At 40.7% G+C, this 18478-nt stretch overlaps 1 protein-coding gene and 1 long non-coding RNA gene across 5 annotated transcripts in view; one reads left to right on the top strand and one right to left on the bottom strand.

Moving 5' to 3' along the window:
- The window catches only part of SMARCD2 (SWI/SNF related BAF chromatin remodeling complex subunit D2), a 29492-nt gene that overhangs the window by 1451 nt on the left and 9563 nt on the right, over positions 1-18478 (bottom strand). Inside the window, exons 1-12 of one of the 2 annotated variants that reach the window (XM_075846995.1) lie at positions 10659-10762; positions 7874-8058; positions 7383-7425; positions 5233-5355; positions 4414-4533; positions 2909-3004; positions 2055-2156; positions 1619-1780; positions 1107-1204; positions 872-1007; positions 640-762; positions 399-500 (exon numbers count right to left, since the gene is read on the bottom strand). In XM_075846995.1, coding sequence (XP_075703110.1) covers positions 399-500; positions 640-762; positions 872-1007; positions 1107-1204; positions 1619-1780; positions 2055-2156; positions 2909-3004; positions 4414-4533; positions 5233-5355; positions 7383-7425; positions 7874-8058; positions 10659-10694 — 1326 coding nt within the window. In that variant the 5' untranslated portion in view covers positions 10695-10762. Of the gene's footprint in view, positions 1-398; positions 501-639; positions 763-871; positions 1008-1106; positions 1205-1618; positions 1781-2054; positions 2157-2908; positions 3005-4413; positions 4534-5232; positions 5356-7382; positions 7426-7873; positions 8059-10658; positions 10763-18478 lie in introns of those variants that run through there. The other variant, XM_075846994.1, reaches the window with a different exon arrangement.
- Positions 10848-18478, top strand: part of LOC142666799 (uncharacterized) — a 273154-nt gene continuing 265523 nt past the window's right edge. For all 3 annotated transcript variants that reach the window (XR_012851732.1, XR_012851734.1, XR_012851733.1), the window contains exon 1: positions 10848-10921. This is a non-coding gene — a long non-coding RNA (uncharacterized LOC142666799). The remainder of the gene's footprint in view (positions 10922-18478) is intronic.

Genomic DNA, 18478 nt, shown 5'->3' with positions numbered 1-18478 from the left:
GCAGTAATTCATGCAGAAGGAGCCCCGACCAAATATTGAGGGCAGATACTGGACATACTTTTCAGTAGGCCAACATTTCGGTATTAAAAATAATTTTTGAAATTGGGCTTATATAATATTCTCATTTTCTGAGACACTAAATTTTGGGTTTTCATTAACTGTTCCCATAATCATCAACATTAAAAGAAAACAATGCTAGAAATAGATCACTCTGTGTGTAATGAATCTATAGAATATGAGTTTCACTTTTTTAATTGAATTCCTGAAATAAAATAACTTTTTGATGATATTCTAATTCATTGAGAAGGACTTATATATTAACATTCCTTAACAGTTGCAGGCGATATGACAAGGGGGTGAGTAGATCAGAATGGGATCTTTTAATACGAGAACCAGACCTTGAAATAGATGTGTCTCCCCACTGCTTCTTGAGCCCATGGTTGCTGGTAAAATTCTGTGCATCTTTCCTCCTCTGGATTTCCCATCATATCTGTCATAATCTAAAAGAATGAATAAAACAAAAAAAAATGTAAAAAATTATTAGTTTACCCCTTAATGTCTAAAAATTCCCACAGAATAAAAACCTAATTCATACAAGTATAAAGACAACCAAAGTAAGTGAACAGATTGTTGCATTACCTTGAGGTCTCTGCTTTGGGATTTCAGCCAGTCCTGGATAAATTCCTGTGGATCATTGCTGAAGCTTAACATGAAATCTCTCTGTGTCTTCAGCTGGTTGATGGATTCGATTGTCTCATGAATCTGAAAGGGATAAAAGTTTAAAAAAAATACATTTCAAAGTCAAACTTTTAAGAGAAGGAAAAGAACACGTTGTCTTTTATGGATCTTGGCCTAGATTGGTGAGTCTAACCTTGGCATCCAGGTTGGCAATCTCCTGTTGGTTTGTAGTGGATGCAAGAAAGTTACTCATTTGGGACTTTAGGGGATCATCTACTTCAACCTCAATGTCATAACAGGCCGTCTTCTTCTGATCATTTGGATCCACACTAACAAAAAGTGTGTGTAAAATATAATAACCTAATACACAAGTTTATTTCTAAGAGAACTCCCATTTACCATGGAAACAAATGATTTTCTGCACTTACCTAATGGAGTGGTTAATTATTATGGGGTCTGGGTGCTGTAGTAGACTTGCCAGCTTCATGGGAATGTCTGAGAATCTCATTCGGATACAGTTAAAGATCTGTAGGAACCGAAATAAGTGTAAGCTTTGGATACACGCCACTGCAGTTTTGTTATTTTTAGCCGAAAACAGAAGCGGATCCAGCAGGAGGGATAAGTATAAGTCCTTCCGTTATATGTCCCGTTACTTTTGAATCCATTCCTGGCATTGGATTAATAAAAAACTGAACAAAAAGAAAAACATTGTGTGTGAAACCACCATAAGAAAATGGAAGCAGTAGAAGAGACAACAGGTGGAGATTAGTAGAGAATGGTTACTAAGTCTATAGGTATTGTGAGGGAGATGGCATTGTAGCCGTATACATCCACGTGGACTTGTCAATGATAAGTAGCTTCCTGGATGTACGCCTTTGCAGTGGTGAAAGATGGAGTAGACTTTAGCTTCTCGCTGATCAGTGTGTGACGACTTTCATACCTGCCTGAAGTAGCGGTTGCAGTTGATGTATTCCTTCTCATGACTGTCTTGCAGCTTGTTATTCTTAATGTACAGCCACAGAGCCTGCATGATGTTGGCACGGGTCTGAGTGTGAACACCCAGCAAGCGAGCCAGGCGAGTGTCCAACTTATACTGGGGAGGCTGGAGGGAAATAAATAGGAAACAAGTATATTTAAATGACATGCCCCATAAACAGCAATAGCTGACCTACACGTCGCACTGTCCAACATGCACTACCAATACAATTGAGCCCAACACAATACATATTTGATTTCGGAGATATTTAGGAGTGCAAGCCTGTGTACTAATTCCAACCACACCAAATGTAGTACTGTCTGGTACTTTTCATATTTAAGCTTCAAAAACTATAACAGTAAACTACTCCATGCGGATCTGGTTAACCTTTCTTTCTTACCTGATGATCCAGCATAAGAAGTAGAGTGCACTTGACATTCACATCTCCTGGGCGCTTCACCTGGAACCCATCTGTCTCCTGTGTGGTGGCCATCCTGTGCCACTGTGCGAGGTAAGTTAGACATTAAAAATGCATCTTATACCTATTTTTATTGCTATTACTTTTTATACTACTACGTTTTACCATGAAAAGACAACAGGGGGTATTCATTTGTCCTCTACTCTTTGTTTGGTAGGTAAGCAACAAGTAGGAGATTGATGATACAAAGTATGACTGTGGGATCAGACTACACAGAGTTTCTTTTTAGTCTGTTACCATGGAGACGCATAGCTTTGTATAGTAGTTGTAGACACAAAATGGTGGGAGATCAAGACTGTTTGCAAAGTTGCTTCATTTTTTAGAAAAATTGGTTGTAAAGGTGTATATAGAATTAAATACTACAATACTACAGCTCATAAAGTCCTGCCACATATGTTTTTTTTAATATATATGTAAAATTGGGGGGTACAATTAATACCTAGGATAAGAGTCCTATTACGGAAATGAAGTTAGATTCAGTGATAGACATACTGCTCTGATATGCTTTTCAAGGCAGAGGAACTTATAATGCATCATTTGAAAATGATAGATTGTAAGCTCATATGGGCATGACTCCGATTTACATTGTGTTTAGATTTGTCTTGCTCCACTATGTTGCATCGCTTTTATGTATGTGCTCGGTATAAATATAACATTTGTATGTTTTACACTAGGGCTGCACATAGAAATGTAAAATTTTTTGCAACAACGGATTGGATGTCCATAGGAATTCATTGAATACGGCAATGTGAACTAATGTTCAATATTTCACTCACCTCCACCAAGTGATTATCTGGTCCGTAAAGGTCTTTGTCCAGCTCGATGACAAGACTTTTAAAGAATGATGAGAATTTCCTTTTCTGCTTGCTGGGCTGTAAATATAAAATTCTCTATAATATAGAGACCGATTCTGAAAACGGTCAACACTATCATTAATTTACCTGGCGAAACTACCAATCCTACACCTGACACCAAAATCATGTACAGAAACTCCACCATTAATATTACCTGATTATCAAATATTATGGATTATCAGACATTCATAAAATTGAATATGAAACTCATTTGTAAGGGTAGAGAGTCTTCAGAAATGCGGTCTAAAATAAAATATTCTACTATAACTTGGATTTTTAATCCAAGGAATTTAATAATTATTAAATTTCTGCTAAATCTTCTGCTTCTGGTATCATTAAACCCGACATATTGCTGTTTTGTGATAAAAACAAGCACTTCATTTAAGGATTATTGGATGCCAGATTAAAAAAAACAACAAAAAAACAAACGTATAAACTGTTATGAAAATGTTCACATGCGACTGAAGGGTTTTCGCACTTCCATCTGTATGCAAACCCTATTCTTCTTCTAAAAGTGTCCACACATGTTGTAAACGCTGTTTGGCCGTAGATTGGGGCATATATTAATTTTAAATACTGTATAAAAGGCTGAAATGCACCAATTTTTACTAAAGTTTACCTATTGTTTAATTTTTATTATTGTTTCACTTATTATTACAAAATTAATTATTTGCATAATATATCTTTATAAAGAGCTCCATTTTTTTTTATACACAGAGCTTTAAGACCGTCTACTTTACTGCAAGTGAAAAATCTGTCTTCACTAAACTCTTCAGCGCCCCCTATTGAGGACTGCATGAAGCCACAATGTTAACATTTAAAGGGGATTTCCAACATGTAAAAATCTAACTCTACAGAATAGCACAGCTTGGACCTCTAAAAAGATATAATGAAGTATTTTTTTCTTCCGTAGTTCTTCACTGCTCTCATTATACAGAGCAAGGACGACCTCTGAGAGCAAACACCAAGAGTTCTTAGACAATGAAAGAAGATGTCAGTAAGTGCGAAACATCAATGGCTATGGCTTTCATGTGTATAATCAGAGTCCTCCTCCATATATTTTTTTTCTTCATTCAAGAGCTTCTTAGGATATGTTCACACGGGCTATTTTCAGACGTTTTTCGGGCCGTAAACGTCCCAAAAAACGGCTGAAAAATCTGAAGCAGAACGCCAACAAACATCTGCTGCATTGATTTCAATAGGAAATACGGCGTTTTACAAACGCCCGCATAAAATATGCCCGCGAAAAGGAAGTGCATGTCACTTCTTGAGCCGTTTTTGGAGCCGTTTTTCATTGACTCTATAGAAAAACAGCTAGAAAAACGCGAGTTGCTAAAAAAACGGCTGAAAATCAGGGGCTGTTTTCCCGTGAACGTATCCTTACCGTGAACCCCCCAACAGTAATTTGCTAAGTGGCTCATACTCACATCTTCCAGCAATTTCCCTTCAACACGTAGCTCCCAGGAGCAGACTTTTTCTCCTTCCTCTCCATCAGGTTTGCCTGGAGTGAAAGTATTGGAAATATATATCCTCAGCTTGCGCTTTTGCTGTAGAGTAAGAAGTGTGTTAGAAATGTAGGTATCGAATTGGGTGACCTATGAACCAATTAAATCCAACAATTTACACCAACTCGTCCAGGAATGAAGTCAAAAACAAAATAACAATTTTGATTATTATACAATTGATTTTATGTTCTATAGGACTATTATTTATGTAGTGTTTTATGTGTATTTTCTCAGAGATAAGGACTTTTCAGACTCCTTGCCCAGCTGAGGCCTTTGTGCGCCAATGTTACCAATTTTGGAATATAGTAATTTGGGAATATTTTTGCAAGATTTTCAATTATGGGTGTCAAAGAAAATATCAAGGGGATAATATTATAATGTATCTAAAAGTTAAATGCATAAGTCTCTGTTCACATGCGTGTTAGTACTTTTCTGTCAGGTTTCAGTTGCTTTTTGGCAATAAGAATAATGTCATATTCTATTCAGTAAAAAAAACAACTAATAGAAACCTGACAATGAGGAAAATAAATCAAAAACAAGTGGATGATAGCAAATCCGTCATAGAAGTCAAGGGTCCTGTAAAAATGGAAACCATGACGCCAGTGTAAAAAGAGCCTAAATAATTTACATGACTTAAACAAAAAAGTTAAATACATTTTTTACCTAATATTATAATAAATATCTAGCATAGTTCTCAATGTTTCCCATACCCCTCCGCAACCCTGTCATCACTCATCTTACAGTAAGAGGTTTCTTGATGGCATCTTGGATCTCCATCCTCTTCCGGGCAATAGTCTGATCTAGTTTCCGTTCAAAAGCCAAGAGGTCCATATATGCCTGGGACTCTGGGACTAGCTCTCGGATCTAAAAAGAAGGAATGAAGATGGAAAAATGTATATTGTCCTATAGACTCTAGTCTATGATGGGATGCGTGATATCGCGTCCTGCAGCGCAGCGCACGGATGCACTTCGGACGTGAAAAACGAACGTTTTTCACATCCGAGATGCTCAACGCCCGTGTGAATCTAGACTTAGGGTATGTTCACACTGAGTTTTTTGCAGGCAGAAAATTCACACAGCTTTACCGTGAATTGCCGCGGCTTGCAATGCTGTTTTTGCCTGTGCGGTTGTTACAGGTGAAACACATTTAGTTTACAAGTTTCACCTGTAAAAACAGCACAGGCAAAAAAACGCATGCAGATTTTTTAGCGTATTTTTACTGCACTGCCAAAAATTTCTTATCTAAATGCACCCTTAGGTCTTTTTCACACACACAATTTTTCTAGCAATTGAAACTGCATAAAAAAAAATGCTAGCGTTATTAAAATGTATCTTTTATTTAAGGCATTTTTCATTTAGTGTCTTTTTGTACATGCTTTTTCTCTGCCGTTTTTGAAGCCCTATAGAGAACACTATTGGAAAAACACCTAAAAAAACACCATACCTAGAGCATGCTGCGTATGGAGAAAAGAGGCACTGACCACAAATTTTGCCTTAAAAACGCCACAAACCAAAATGCAGTATTGTGTAGTGCATTTAAAATTTGCTATAGCCTTTAATGTAACATCTGGCCGCACTAAAAAAAAAAGCCACAAAAAAACGCAGTAAAAAGCTGTGTGTGAATCCAGCCTTAAGGCACACTTTTATTGCGTTTTTGCAGCAATTCTAACTAAACCAATGCATTTTTGCTGTACTTTAGCAAAAATTCTAACAAAACCACAACTCAATCACTAGAAATGGAGATATCCTAAAGCACAGAATTTATTTCAATCAATCTCTAGAAATCAATATCACTCATTCGCTCTCATCTTAAAGGGATTTTACCATCAGAGACATTTATGACATATCCACAGGATAAGTCATAAATGTCAGATAGATGCAGGTCCCACCTCTGGGACCCACACCTATCTCCAGAATGGGGCCCCCTAAACCCCGTTCAGCCGCTCAGTGTTGTGGCTGAATGAGGTGAATTTCCGACCATGAAAAATGTTATATGGTCGTGAGTTACGCAACTACTGTTCAGTACTATGGGACTTACGGAATAGCGTAGCTCAGCGAGCTACGCTGTTTATGTAACTCACGACCATATAACCTTTTTCATGGTCAGAAATTCACCTCATTCAGCCGCAACACAGAGTGGCTGAACCGGGTTTAGGGGCCATCGTTCTGCAGATAGGTGCGGGTACCAAATGTGGGACCCGCGTCTTTCTGACATTTATGACATATCCTGTGGATATGTCATAAATGTCTCTCATGGGAAAACCCCTTTAAGCATAGCTGCTCTGATTAGCTTTGAAGCGATTCGGGCACTCTACAGAGTGGTTTCGGTAAATCAATGATGGTCCCACTTTAAAGACCTGAACAAATGGCATCTATTGACATTTTTTTTTAGTTGGAATTCTCCTTTAAATTGGTTATGTGAGGACCAAAAATTATTAGCAGTGTACTCACTGCAGTATGTGGTACACTCGCTAATATACATTCCAGTCCCCCGTCGCGCTGATAGGGAGATTTTCATCTATTTTTATAGCGCTGCCGGGGGACAGTCTTCTAGTTGCACAGTCTTCTTTGATGACGATACGACGCTTTGTCATGTGACCGATCCCGCTGTACTCTATGTAAAAAGCAGGAGTAGTAGTACAGCGGGGCCGGTCACATGAAAAAGAATTGTATCGTCATCAAAGGAGACTGTGCAACTAGACTTCTGGTCCCCCGGCAGCGCTATAAAAATCTATGAAAATCTCAGAATCAGCGCGACGGGGATCCGGAATGTATATTAGCGAGTGTACCACATACTGCAATGACTACACTGCTAATAATTCTGGGTCCCAGCATAACCCCTTTAAGAAATTGAAGTAGGTGACATAGAAAGTAAACTAAAAGAAACTTACCCTCTGTGGTAAAACCTTATCAGCCATTTTCCTTCTCTTCATTCTAGAAATTCAATAAGGACCACCAATTACACTTTGCAAAATACTACATAATCCTACAAAGTACCATAGTATTTATCTGTATCAATTAATTCAAAACTATTAGGCCCCATGCACACGAACGTGCTTTTGCGGCCGCAATACCCCCGAAAATCCACTAAAGAATTGCGGCCCCATTCATTACTATGGGGCCATGCACACGACCGTGGTTTCCACAGTCCGTACATGGCCCCGGAGCCCGGACCGCAGAAAGAACGGGCAAGCCTTATTGCGGCCGTGTTCTGCGGTCCGGGCTCATTGAAAATAATGGCCGCGGCCATGTGCACAGCCCGCGATTTGCGGGCGGCTCGCGGCTGACAATCCGTGGCTGGCCGACCCGGAAATCACGGCCGTGCACATGGCTACAGCCGTGTGCATGAGGCCTTCGGAATAGACCATTTACTACTACTCACCCCCTCCTGTGGTTAGGTACAGAAGGATGTCCTTGTGGGGTCATAAGCCTTTTTCTAAACGAGTCCATCAACATAGGGTTCATACCAGGTCGCATAGGGGTTCCTGGTCCATATGTGGGGAGCATAGGCGATCCAATCGGCATGCCCGTTACTGGCATCCGGACACCAGGCATCATACCAGGTCGCTATAAAAAAGAAATAACATAAAAGAGAGTGAAAATCTGACAGATGGTGGTTATGGCCTAAGGATAAAACAATGAATTTTTTATTTGATTTACATACAGATAATTGGCCATAACGATAGTTTTAAGTCATTCTGGTTGAGAAATCTCAACCATGCAATCTGTTAAAGCGGTTAAACTTTTATACAGGTACTCTTTGCAAAACGGGGCACGTATAGTAGTTCTGTATTATACAACCTGCATTAAAAAGCAGCCTGGAGAGGAGATCTCGGCGGCTAATGCTTGTATACACAGGTTTTTTTTTGTTTATTGTATATCTGCATCCACGTTGGTCGTTTAGAGGGGGTACATAGACGATGTACAGTATGTGCATAGACTGCAATGTACTCATGACAAACAACCCTTGTACATAAGTAGCTGTCCCTCAGATCTCTTTCCAGCAGAGTATATACACACACGTCGGAAACACACGCTTTTTATAAGTTGTTTTTAATAAATACATGTATTTTGATGTGTATTTGAAGCAATTTTAAAGTTGTTTTTTAATGTGTTTTTGGACCCCTATAGAATGGAATAAACGGTGCGTAAAACGCTCCAAGACTTGACACTTCTATTTTACATGCCGTGTAACTTAACACGTGTAAAGAAAACACGACGTATGCACTAATGCCATGTATTCCCAATGAAGTCAAAAGAAAGCTTAAAACAAGCGGTTTTTGATGCGTATTACGGTGCGTAAAAACCGTCAAAACTCATGCCGAAAATGTTGTCGTGTAAACAAGGCCTAATGTTCACTTTTGCCATTTTTGTTTTTAAAAGTATAAACATAAATCCACTTTGTACTTGATTAAAAATATCCTATCATTTTGTGTTTACAGCGCCGATGTGTCTCTATGGTTACAGCGCCGATGTGTCTCTATGGTCACAGCGCCGATGTGTCTCTATGGTCACAGCGCCGATGTGTCTCTATGGTCACAGCGCCGATGTGTCTCTATGGTCACAGCGCCGATGTGTCTCTATGGTCACAGCGCCGATGTGTCTCTATGGTCACAGCGCCGATGTGTCTCTATGGTCACAGCGCCGATGTGTCTCTATGGTCACAGCGCCGATGTGTCTCTATGGTCACAGCGCCGATGTGTCTCTATGGTCACAGCGCCGATGTGTCTCTATGGTCACAGCGCCGATGTGTCTCTATGGTCACAGCGCCGATGTGTCTCTATGGTCACAGCGCCGATGTGTCTCTATGGTCACAGCGCCGATGTGTCTCTATGGTCACAGCGCCGATGTGTCTCTATGGTCACAGCGCCGATGTGTCTCTATGGTCACAGCGCCGATGTGTCTCTATGGTCACAGCGCCGATGTGTCTCTATGGTCACAGCGCCGATGTGTCTCTATGGTCACAGCGCCGATGTGTCTCTATGGTCACAGCGCCGATGTGTCTCTATGGTCACAGCGCCGATGTGTCTCTATGGTCACAGCGCCGATGTGTCTCTATGGTCACAGCGCCGATGTGTCTCTATGGTCACAGCACCGATGTGTCTCTATGGTCACACCGCCGATGTGTCTCTATGGTCACAGCGCCGATGTGTCTCTATGGTCACAGCGCCGATGTGTCTCTATGGTCACAGCGCCGATGTGTCTCTATGGTCACAGCGCCGATGTGTCTCTATGGTCACAGCGCCGATGTGTCTCTATGGTCACAGCGCCGATGTGTCTCTATGGTCACAGCGCCGATGTGTCTCTATGGTCACAGCGCCGATGTGTCTCTATGGTTACAGCGCCGATGTGTCTCTATGGTTACAGCCAAATCCTGTGTGTAGTCTCGTCCCCAATCCTTCTACTGTCTGTAGGTTTGCAGTAAGGGGGGCACAGGGTAGAGTACCATGACTGCAGGATTAGTCTACAAATTTAGTAGTCTGTAACCACGTTGACACATAGGTATACATAGGAGCTGTAGACACAAAACAGTAGATTTGGACGCAAATGAATACAGATTGAAAGAAAAACGTAAAGGTTCTACAGGATTAAAGGAAAATGGCTTTTTTTCTTCCCAGAAACAGCACCAAGCCTGTTAATGGGTTGTGTCTGGTATGGGGCTGAGCTGCAATACCACACACAACCTGTGGACAGGTGTGGCGCTGTACACCAAGAATGATGCAGAAATAAAAGCTTTATTCATTCAGAGATAGCACATTAGGCTTCTGCAGTCAAATGTGACAGTGCCAAAACTGAGACACGACTGCGGTGACCTAAGGAGAGATGAAAACCACTGGTTTGCTTCACATCTTTATATTTTTTTTTTTTATAATTAATTCAGGTATTGGTAATTAAAAATGTATACAGTAAATAAAATATATATATGTTTTCAGATGATTAAATATTTGCAACAACGCTGAGAAGGAACAACAGTTTAATAAAATGGGGTCAATTGCAGAACTACAAGTCCCAGCATGCCACCAATGCTGTAGAAAGTCATGGCACGCTGGGACTTGTAGTTTTATAACAATTAGAGGACCACAGGTTTGCGGATCACTGCAACTACACTGCCTCAATTCGATTACTATGGACACATAGGAAAGCGGAAAGCTGACCAGGAAACTCACTCTCTGAATGTAATAAGATTCCGGACTCTTCCACATACTCGGCTAGAACCTCCAGGGTGTGCAGAACGCAGCCGCAGAATCTTAATTGGCCGTTACAAGCCACGTGACCTGTGCAGCGCATTATGGGATTGTAGTTCATCACTCCGTTCTTCGCAACGACGTTCCAGGCTTCCGAACTACACATTCAGTAATGCATTGCTGTGATTTTTAGGCGCCATTTTCCAACTACCTTATGACGCATTTGTGGGTTTGCATTCGTCCATGTAAGTTGTTACGAGTACAGACGTAAATACTGGTTTTATTTGTCTAAAAATGATAATATTGTGTAAATAAAAGCGAATTCTATTAAATAATATACAAATGAGGTAAAATTTCCGTTACACCTGCTGTACGGACGAGTAGTCGCGGCCACACTGGCTGAATGTACTGTCTGTGAGAGGATTGTTTGCGGGTTGAAGTCGATGCTTTGAACTTCTTGCAGATAAAATGTAAATTATAAATACATCAGCGTGATTTACTACCACATGACTGTAAATAGTGTTTTCTGAGGAGATTGATACCCAAAAATAGGGGAGGTTTGTAGAGAAATGTAATTTACGTAACAGCCTTGTGAAGTATAAAATACAAATAATGTGATTTACATTCAGGGACATGGAGAGATGATAAATTATGATGAGAGGAATGTGTGGTATCGTGCCGAGATAGAAATTACGCGATACAAAGCGTCGCATAGGAGATATCTCGTGTTTATCGCCACTACTACCCCATTAGGGTGTCCTATGGCAGGATCTGATAACCTTTGGCGCTAAATGTCTGACACACGGAGCCGAAATATTTCATTTAAATGAGACACAAATTCATGTCAATACAACCCTGGGGTTTGGCCGCAAAAGACGTTGCGGCCAGGCGTTCCGTTTTTGTATGTCTTTTTTGTGGTGCTTTTAGAATAAATCATGTAATCTTTTAATCACACGATTTACAATGTGGAAAAACGCAGGTAGTAAACCGCTATTTGGAAAAAGTAAAAAAAACACCATAAGGCCTTGTTAACATGGCGCATTTTTTTTACGCTGATTTGAATGTGTTTTTCTGCGTCTGAATCGGCATCCAAAAACGCCGCAAATCTGACTCCTATTGATTCCAATGAGAATCAGAGGTTTTTTTTTTTTTTCTTCCACTTGCTGAAATAAAATAGCGTCCGAAGGCCCTGAGAACACGGAGGAATTTGCAGGCAGAAAAATTCCTTCAGTATTTTAGAGGCAGATTTTGATTTTGATCTGCCTGCGCTTACTTGCTGCGGTTTTCGTCTTTGGCCATTGGGGGTCGAGGGCAAAAAAAACGCAGTGAAAAAAAGCTTTCTCTGCCTCCCATTGATTTCCATAGGAGGTCTGAGGCAGAAACGCGTGTGGCTAAAAGCCTCCGCCTACCATTGAAATCAATAGGAGGCGTTTCGGACGTATTTTTTACGCCGATTCCGACGCGGTTTACGTGTCAAAATCAGCGGCAAGTCAACTGGGCCTAATATTGTGTGTATTCTGCCCATGAAATTTCCATTGAAATCAATTAGAGGCGGAAAAAAACCCAGCTCCCCGTGCGGCTAGAAAAACTGCTAGCGGTTTCCAACCACAAAAAAGGCTTCAAAATACTGCATTAAAAACGGCCTCCAAAATCCTGATGGAAATTTGGAGGCAGATTTTTTTTCTTCTGCTTGACAAAAACGCCACGTGAACGAAGGCCCCATGCACACGACTGTGCCTGTAATCAGGATCCGTGATTACGGGCACGGCCGGCTGCGGACAGTATAGGAGCGCAGTCCGTAAAATTAAAACATAGGACACGTCCTATTTTTTACGGAAGGTTTCTACGCCATAGAAATTAATGGGTCTGTAATTACGGATGAATTCTATGGTTGTGTGCATGGGCCCTGTTCTCACTGAGTTTTTTGCAGGCAGAAAATTCTGCCTGGAAAAATCTGCTGTGGTTTTTTTAAGTGGTTTTTCACCACACGCGTTTTTTGTTTGCGTTTTTTTTTTTTTTCTTTCGCTATCTCTTCAACAGAAAGATGGAATAACCGCAAGCGTTTTTATGCTAAAAAACGCAGTTAAAAAAGTCTCCCATTGATTTCAATGTGGTTTTTGAGGCGGAAAACGCCTCAAGATAGGGCATGTCGCTTCTTTTTACCGTGAGCGTTTTTTCTGCTCGCAATAAAAAAAACACCTCCACCTCCCATTGAAATCAATGGGAGTCAAATTCGGCCGTTTTTTGCCGCGGCAAAACACTCAGTGTGAACAGGGCCTCTAGGTAAGGCATTTTTTTTGCCGTTTTTCCCATGGGCTTTTCTAAAGAACTTTGACGAAGTACAGTGTTAAAGAACTTCAAAAACACCAGAAAAAAATGCAAGTACAAAATGACACTAAACGAAAAAGTCACCAAGAATGCAGGTTACGTTTTTAGAAGCGTTTCTCGAGACAGTTTAAATGGCTAGAATAAAATCTGTCCTTCAGGAGGCCATAGGCCAGGATTACACGCACAGTTTTGATGCAGTTTTTTTTTTTTTAACCAAAGTCAGAAGTGAATCCAAAAGGAAGGAAAGTTTTAGGGCTAGTCCACATGTAACGGAACTGCGGACGGAAAAAAAGAAGCAGAATACAGTAGCAGCAAAAATCTCATCCACACGCTGCGTAAATTTTTTTAGTACCACAGCATGTCCATTCCTGCAGCGGAAATCCTGCTAGTTTCTGTGGAATTGCTGCACACATTTTCTGCAGCAATAACGTTATGTGTGCACAAGCCCTTAAAGAAAAGATTGATGCAAGTTCTTTTTTGTGTCTCGACTTCTGTGTTTGGCTCAAAGCGCTGACCCAAAATCTGCATCAAAACTGTGTGTGTGTGTGTGTGTGTGTGTGCAATCACAGGATTGTTCACACAAGAAAGGAGATGCATCAGTCTTTTCTTTATACCTTTCCTTCTTTTGGGATCCACTTCTGACTTTGGCTCGAGAAACTGAAACAAGAACTGCATCAATACGGTGTGTGTGGTCCTGACCTTCGGTTGGGTTCCCACAGTGAATGCGTTTTTTTGTACATGCTTTTATTCAGGCGTTTTGAAGTCCTATAGAGAAGCCTGAAAAAACACCATAACCAGAGCATGATGTGGCATAAACTAAAACTCAGTTGTATGTAGTGCTTTTTATATTTCACTATATACTTTAATGTAACATCTGGTTCCACAAAAAAAAAAAACAACACAAAAACTGTGTGTGAATCCATCTTAAAAAACACTTTTTTTACAAAAAAATTTCCGCAAAAACCCCCACACACAAAGTGTGTGAAGGAAGCCTAAAGCCGCAATTCTGGACGGAAAATATGCAGCAATCCGTTACGTGTGGACGAGCCATAAGGACGCCCGTCCGGATTTGGCGGAAGATTGTTACAGGATGAGATTCAAAAAAATCTCAGATCATGCTGCATATTTTCAAATCTGCACCATGCTCACTCATTCTGTTCTTAATGTTCACTGCATATTCCCCCCGTGTGAAGGGTCCGTGAGAAAATAGGACATGTCCTATTTTTTCACGCATCGCTCCATAGACTCTGGTCTACGGGGGATGCGTGATATTGCGTTCCGCATCGCAGAGCACGGATTCACCTCGGACTTGATAAACGGCCGTTTTTGACGTTTGAGATGCGCAACGCCCGTGTGGATCTAGCCTTAATGAGGTTGTTTCTGCAGTAGGTGCATGAATTTCTGTAAGGTGGAAAATCTGCCACAAATTTGTTAGGTGTTGGGAAACACATAGGGTGAATTTACATGCGGCAGATTTGTTGCAGAAATTTCTGCGACTGCTGCATTCATCTAAATGCACTTGAACTTGCAGAAATCCATGCACATGTTGGCTGCAGAAACAACCCCATTTAGATGTCAAGGATAGATCTTCAGTTTTTGGAAAAAATGCCCCTTTTTGTAATGGCGCTTTTTTCCTCTGTTTTTATTTGCCAAAAATGCTGCGGCCAACTGAAAATCTGCAGTGAAATATAAAACGCATTACCGACAATGCTTTTTTGTTTGTGGCTTTTTTTCTGGCCTTTTGATGCATTTTTTTTGGGGTCTTAGGCATTTTCTTTTTTTTTTTTCAAAACACAGCTTGCTCTAGGTATGGCGTTCAATTTTCTTGCGTTTTTCCCATCGTTTTTTCTATAGGATTTGAAACACCAGAAAAAACACATTGCAAATGGAAATGAATGGTAAAAAACACGCCACCCTAACCCCAGTAAAAAAGGCAGTGAAAAAATGCTTAAAATTCATGGCGTTTTTTTACAAGCAAAAAAATAACGCAGAAAAAAAATGTGTGCATAATGTACCAGAATTTTATTGCAAATTGCGAGGGGAAAAAAAGTTGCATTGGCATTATGCACATGTCCATATTAAGGCTCTGAAGAACCTTCAATTGGTATGGAGACATAATACGGCACCTAAAGAATTGTATGAGCCGCTCCAATTGTGGCATACTCTAGGGGACAATAACCTGGTAATACAGTGCCGAACAGAGCACAATATGACGGCACACTGAGTGCCTATGACTTGGTAGTATGGAGCTGCAGGGGTCGCGTGTGCCGTCGTATAACCCTCTGCACGTAGCTCTGGGCTTAAAGTGTCCGTTTACGTTTAATCCCCCATCCAATCTTGCAATCCAGCGTGAGGCAACCATACAGTGCCCAAGGAGTCTTCTGCATGCTTCCCATTTCAATTAATAGAACCCTTGCTGGAGATTCTTTAGACGTGGTATGTAAACTTTTAGCATACACTCGGGCTATATACCTGCCCTGAATCCCGTAGTTTGCTATATAGATGTATATGTAAGCTGTATGGACGGCAAAAATGTGATGTAAACACTACATTCGGTGTACGAGTTACGTCCCAAAAGTAATGAGAATGATTTTTTTTTCGCTCCCCACTAGGGCGTAAGGAAAGTGGGGATTGAGGTTTTTGCGGGGGCATCGCAAGTATATGGCCGGACCATCCTCAGTTGAGCCCGAGCCTTTTGAAGCGTCGGTACGTTACAAAAGTGTAAATCAAATCGATGCTCATCGTTTTTGTTTTTATTGGAGTGTCAAGGAGTTGTTCACAAAGAATTTGTACCACCAGGACGGACCGTCAATCAGACTTTTTAACTACAAGTCCTGGAGCATTTGAGGAGAGGTGTTTTGCGAGTGCGCCCTGACATTGCCAAAACATGGATCCTCCACCATGACGATGCGCCGAGTCAAACATCATTGGCTCTGAGGGAGTTTTTGGCACAAATAAAATCGTCCAGTCAGCCATGACCAGGGCTCTGAACAACCTCTCACATGAAAACTTCCAGCACTGCTACAAAGTATGGCAGTGTCGCTAAAATCGTTGTGTTCAGGGGACTTACTTTGAAGGTGATAGAGCTTAACCCCTTCCCTCCGCAGCCATTTTTCGGATTTTCACTTTTGTTTTTTCCTCCCCACCTTCCAAAAGCCATAACTCTTTTATTTTTCCATCAATATTGCCGTATGAGGGCTTGTTTTTTGCGGGACTAGTTGTAGATTTCCACAGCACCATTTTTTGTACCATATAATGTAGTGGGAAACGAGAAAAAAATATATGTGGGGTGGAATAGGAAAAAAACAGCGATTCCTCAACCTTTTGGGTGGTTTTGTTTTTACGGCGTTCACCGTATAGTAAAAACGGCACGTTAACTTTATATAGTTTTCTTTATGTTTTACAAGGAAAAAACTGATTGTTAAAAATAAAATTTGAGTTTTGTCGCCTCATTCTGAGAGCCATAACGTTTTTTATTTTTCTCTTGATTTAGCTGTGTGAGGGCTTATTTTTTGCGGGGCGAGCTGCAGGTTATATTGGTACCATTTTGGGGTAGGTGGGACTTTTTGATCACTTTTTATTTCATTCTTTTGTGGGAGAAGAAGGGACCAAAAAACAGCAATTCTGATGTTTTTAATTTTAAATTTTTTACGGTGTTCACCGTGCGGACTAAATAATGATGTATTGTAATAGTTCAGACTTTTACGGTCGATACCAGTTATGTTCGCTTTTTAATTTTTTTTACATTGTGCTTAAGGGAAAATGGGAAAAGGTTTTTTTTTTTTTTAGCTTTTTTAATTTTTTTCCTTTTTTTTCTTTGTTAAAAAAAACGTTATTTTACTGTTTTTTTTACTTGTCCCCCTAGGGGACTTTAACCAGCGATCGCTAGATCACTTGCACGATATACTGCAATACTAATGTATTGCAGTATATCTCGATTCTGACAGTCTCCTATGAAGCCCTGCCGGAGGCAGGGCTTCATAGGTGTACAAAGATGGCGAATCTGGGGGACTTCGTCAGGCCCCCAGGCAGCCGTGCCAACCGACGGCTCCCCCCGATCTCACCGCGCGGGGGGGGGGGGGGGGGCGTTGGGACGTTACAATGGGGTCTCCCCCCTGTTTTTAGTAATTTAAATGCTGAGATCGCTATTTAACGCGGCATTTAACGGGTTAAACAAGCGGGATCGCCCTCCAACGGGATCCTGCTCGTTACCCGGAAGTGTTGGCTGTAACACACAGCCGACACACTCGCTCTATGGACCGGTCTCAGCCCGTGAGCCAACTCCATATTCCCCCACCCGGCATGCGCCGTATATATACGGCGGATGTTGGGAAGGGGTTAATTGTATGTTTTTGGGATAAAAGGATTTTTTGGGAAATCATTCTCATTACTTTTGGGACGCACCTCGTATACACTAGAATAATCTATTGATGTATTCATAGACTGCAATGGAACGGGCATATGTAAAAAGTGTTATTTTTTTAATACGTCCGGCCAACGTACCTATTTTTTTTACATTTTTTTTTTATATGTATTGGAAAGCTTAGTCGACCACACTTCAAGGACATTTCAAGGACATTCGACCACAATTCAAGGACATTCTAGGCAGAAATCTGCAAGTGTGTGGCATAGAGTTTTATACATTATATTTAGTATATACGCCGGGAGATTTTCTTGGTGCAAATATGAAACATGTTGCAACCAGAACATAATAATCAAAAAACTGCACCTCTACACGGATGTTTTATAAGGCTCTCCTAAAATGTTCCCATATACAACAATAACTAAATCCAAGTTTATGATCGTAATATAAACACGTGATTTATATCCAGAGAGTTGGGAATTCTTTACATAAGTTGGAATTACATCCAAATGTGAATTACGTCGACACAAAGGAAAGTTGAATGTAATAATATAGATATTGTGTATGTACAAATGAAGATTTATTATCTTCATCTAAGGCACAAATGAAATGCAGAATGTTGTATAATTTTTTAAGATATTTTGGAATGTTTGATCAAAATGAAGAGAGAGAAATGTCAAATAATAGTTTATGTAGAAGTTGTGCAATCACTATAAGGCCGGTTGTAGATCACAGTTGTGACAGACACGAATGTAGTGACATTCCTTTAAGGCTTCGTTCACATCTGCGTTGTGACATTCAATTTTTTTCTCTTCCTTTTGAGGTGCAGAACAAGGGAGAGACGGAAGCAACGGTTCCGTTGCACAACGGACATCGCCGGCGGCCGACGGAACCCATTGACTTTAATAGGCTCCGTCGGCGTGTCCGTGATTTTACCGGATACCATAGCGCAGCATGCTGCGCTATTGTCTCTGGTAATCCCCGCTGGATCTGCGACGGAGGCCCCTAAGTGAGCCTCCAACGCAGATGTAAACGAAGCCTAATCTCAGATTATCCAGAAAATCGTATAGCCTGGCACAAAACTGCAATAAAATGTGTTTTCTCACAAGAC

The sequence above is a fragment of the Rhinoderma darwinii genome, chromosome 13, assembly GCF_050947455.1.
Source record: "Rhinoderma darwinii isolate aRhiDar2 chromosome 13, aRhiDar2.hap1, whole genome shotgun sequence".
NCBI classification, from domain to species: Eukaryota; Metazoa; Chordata; class Amphibia; order Anura; family Rhinodermatidae; genus Rhinoderma; species Rhinoderma darwinii.
This window is presented reverse-complemented; position numbering and strand designations above follow the sequence as displayed.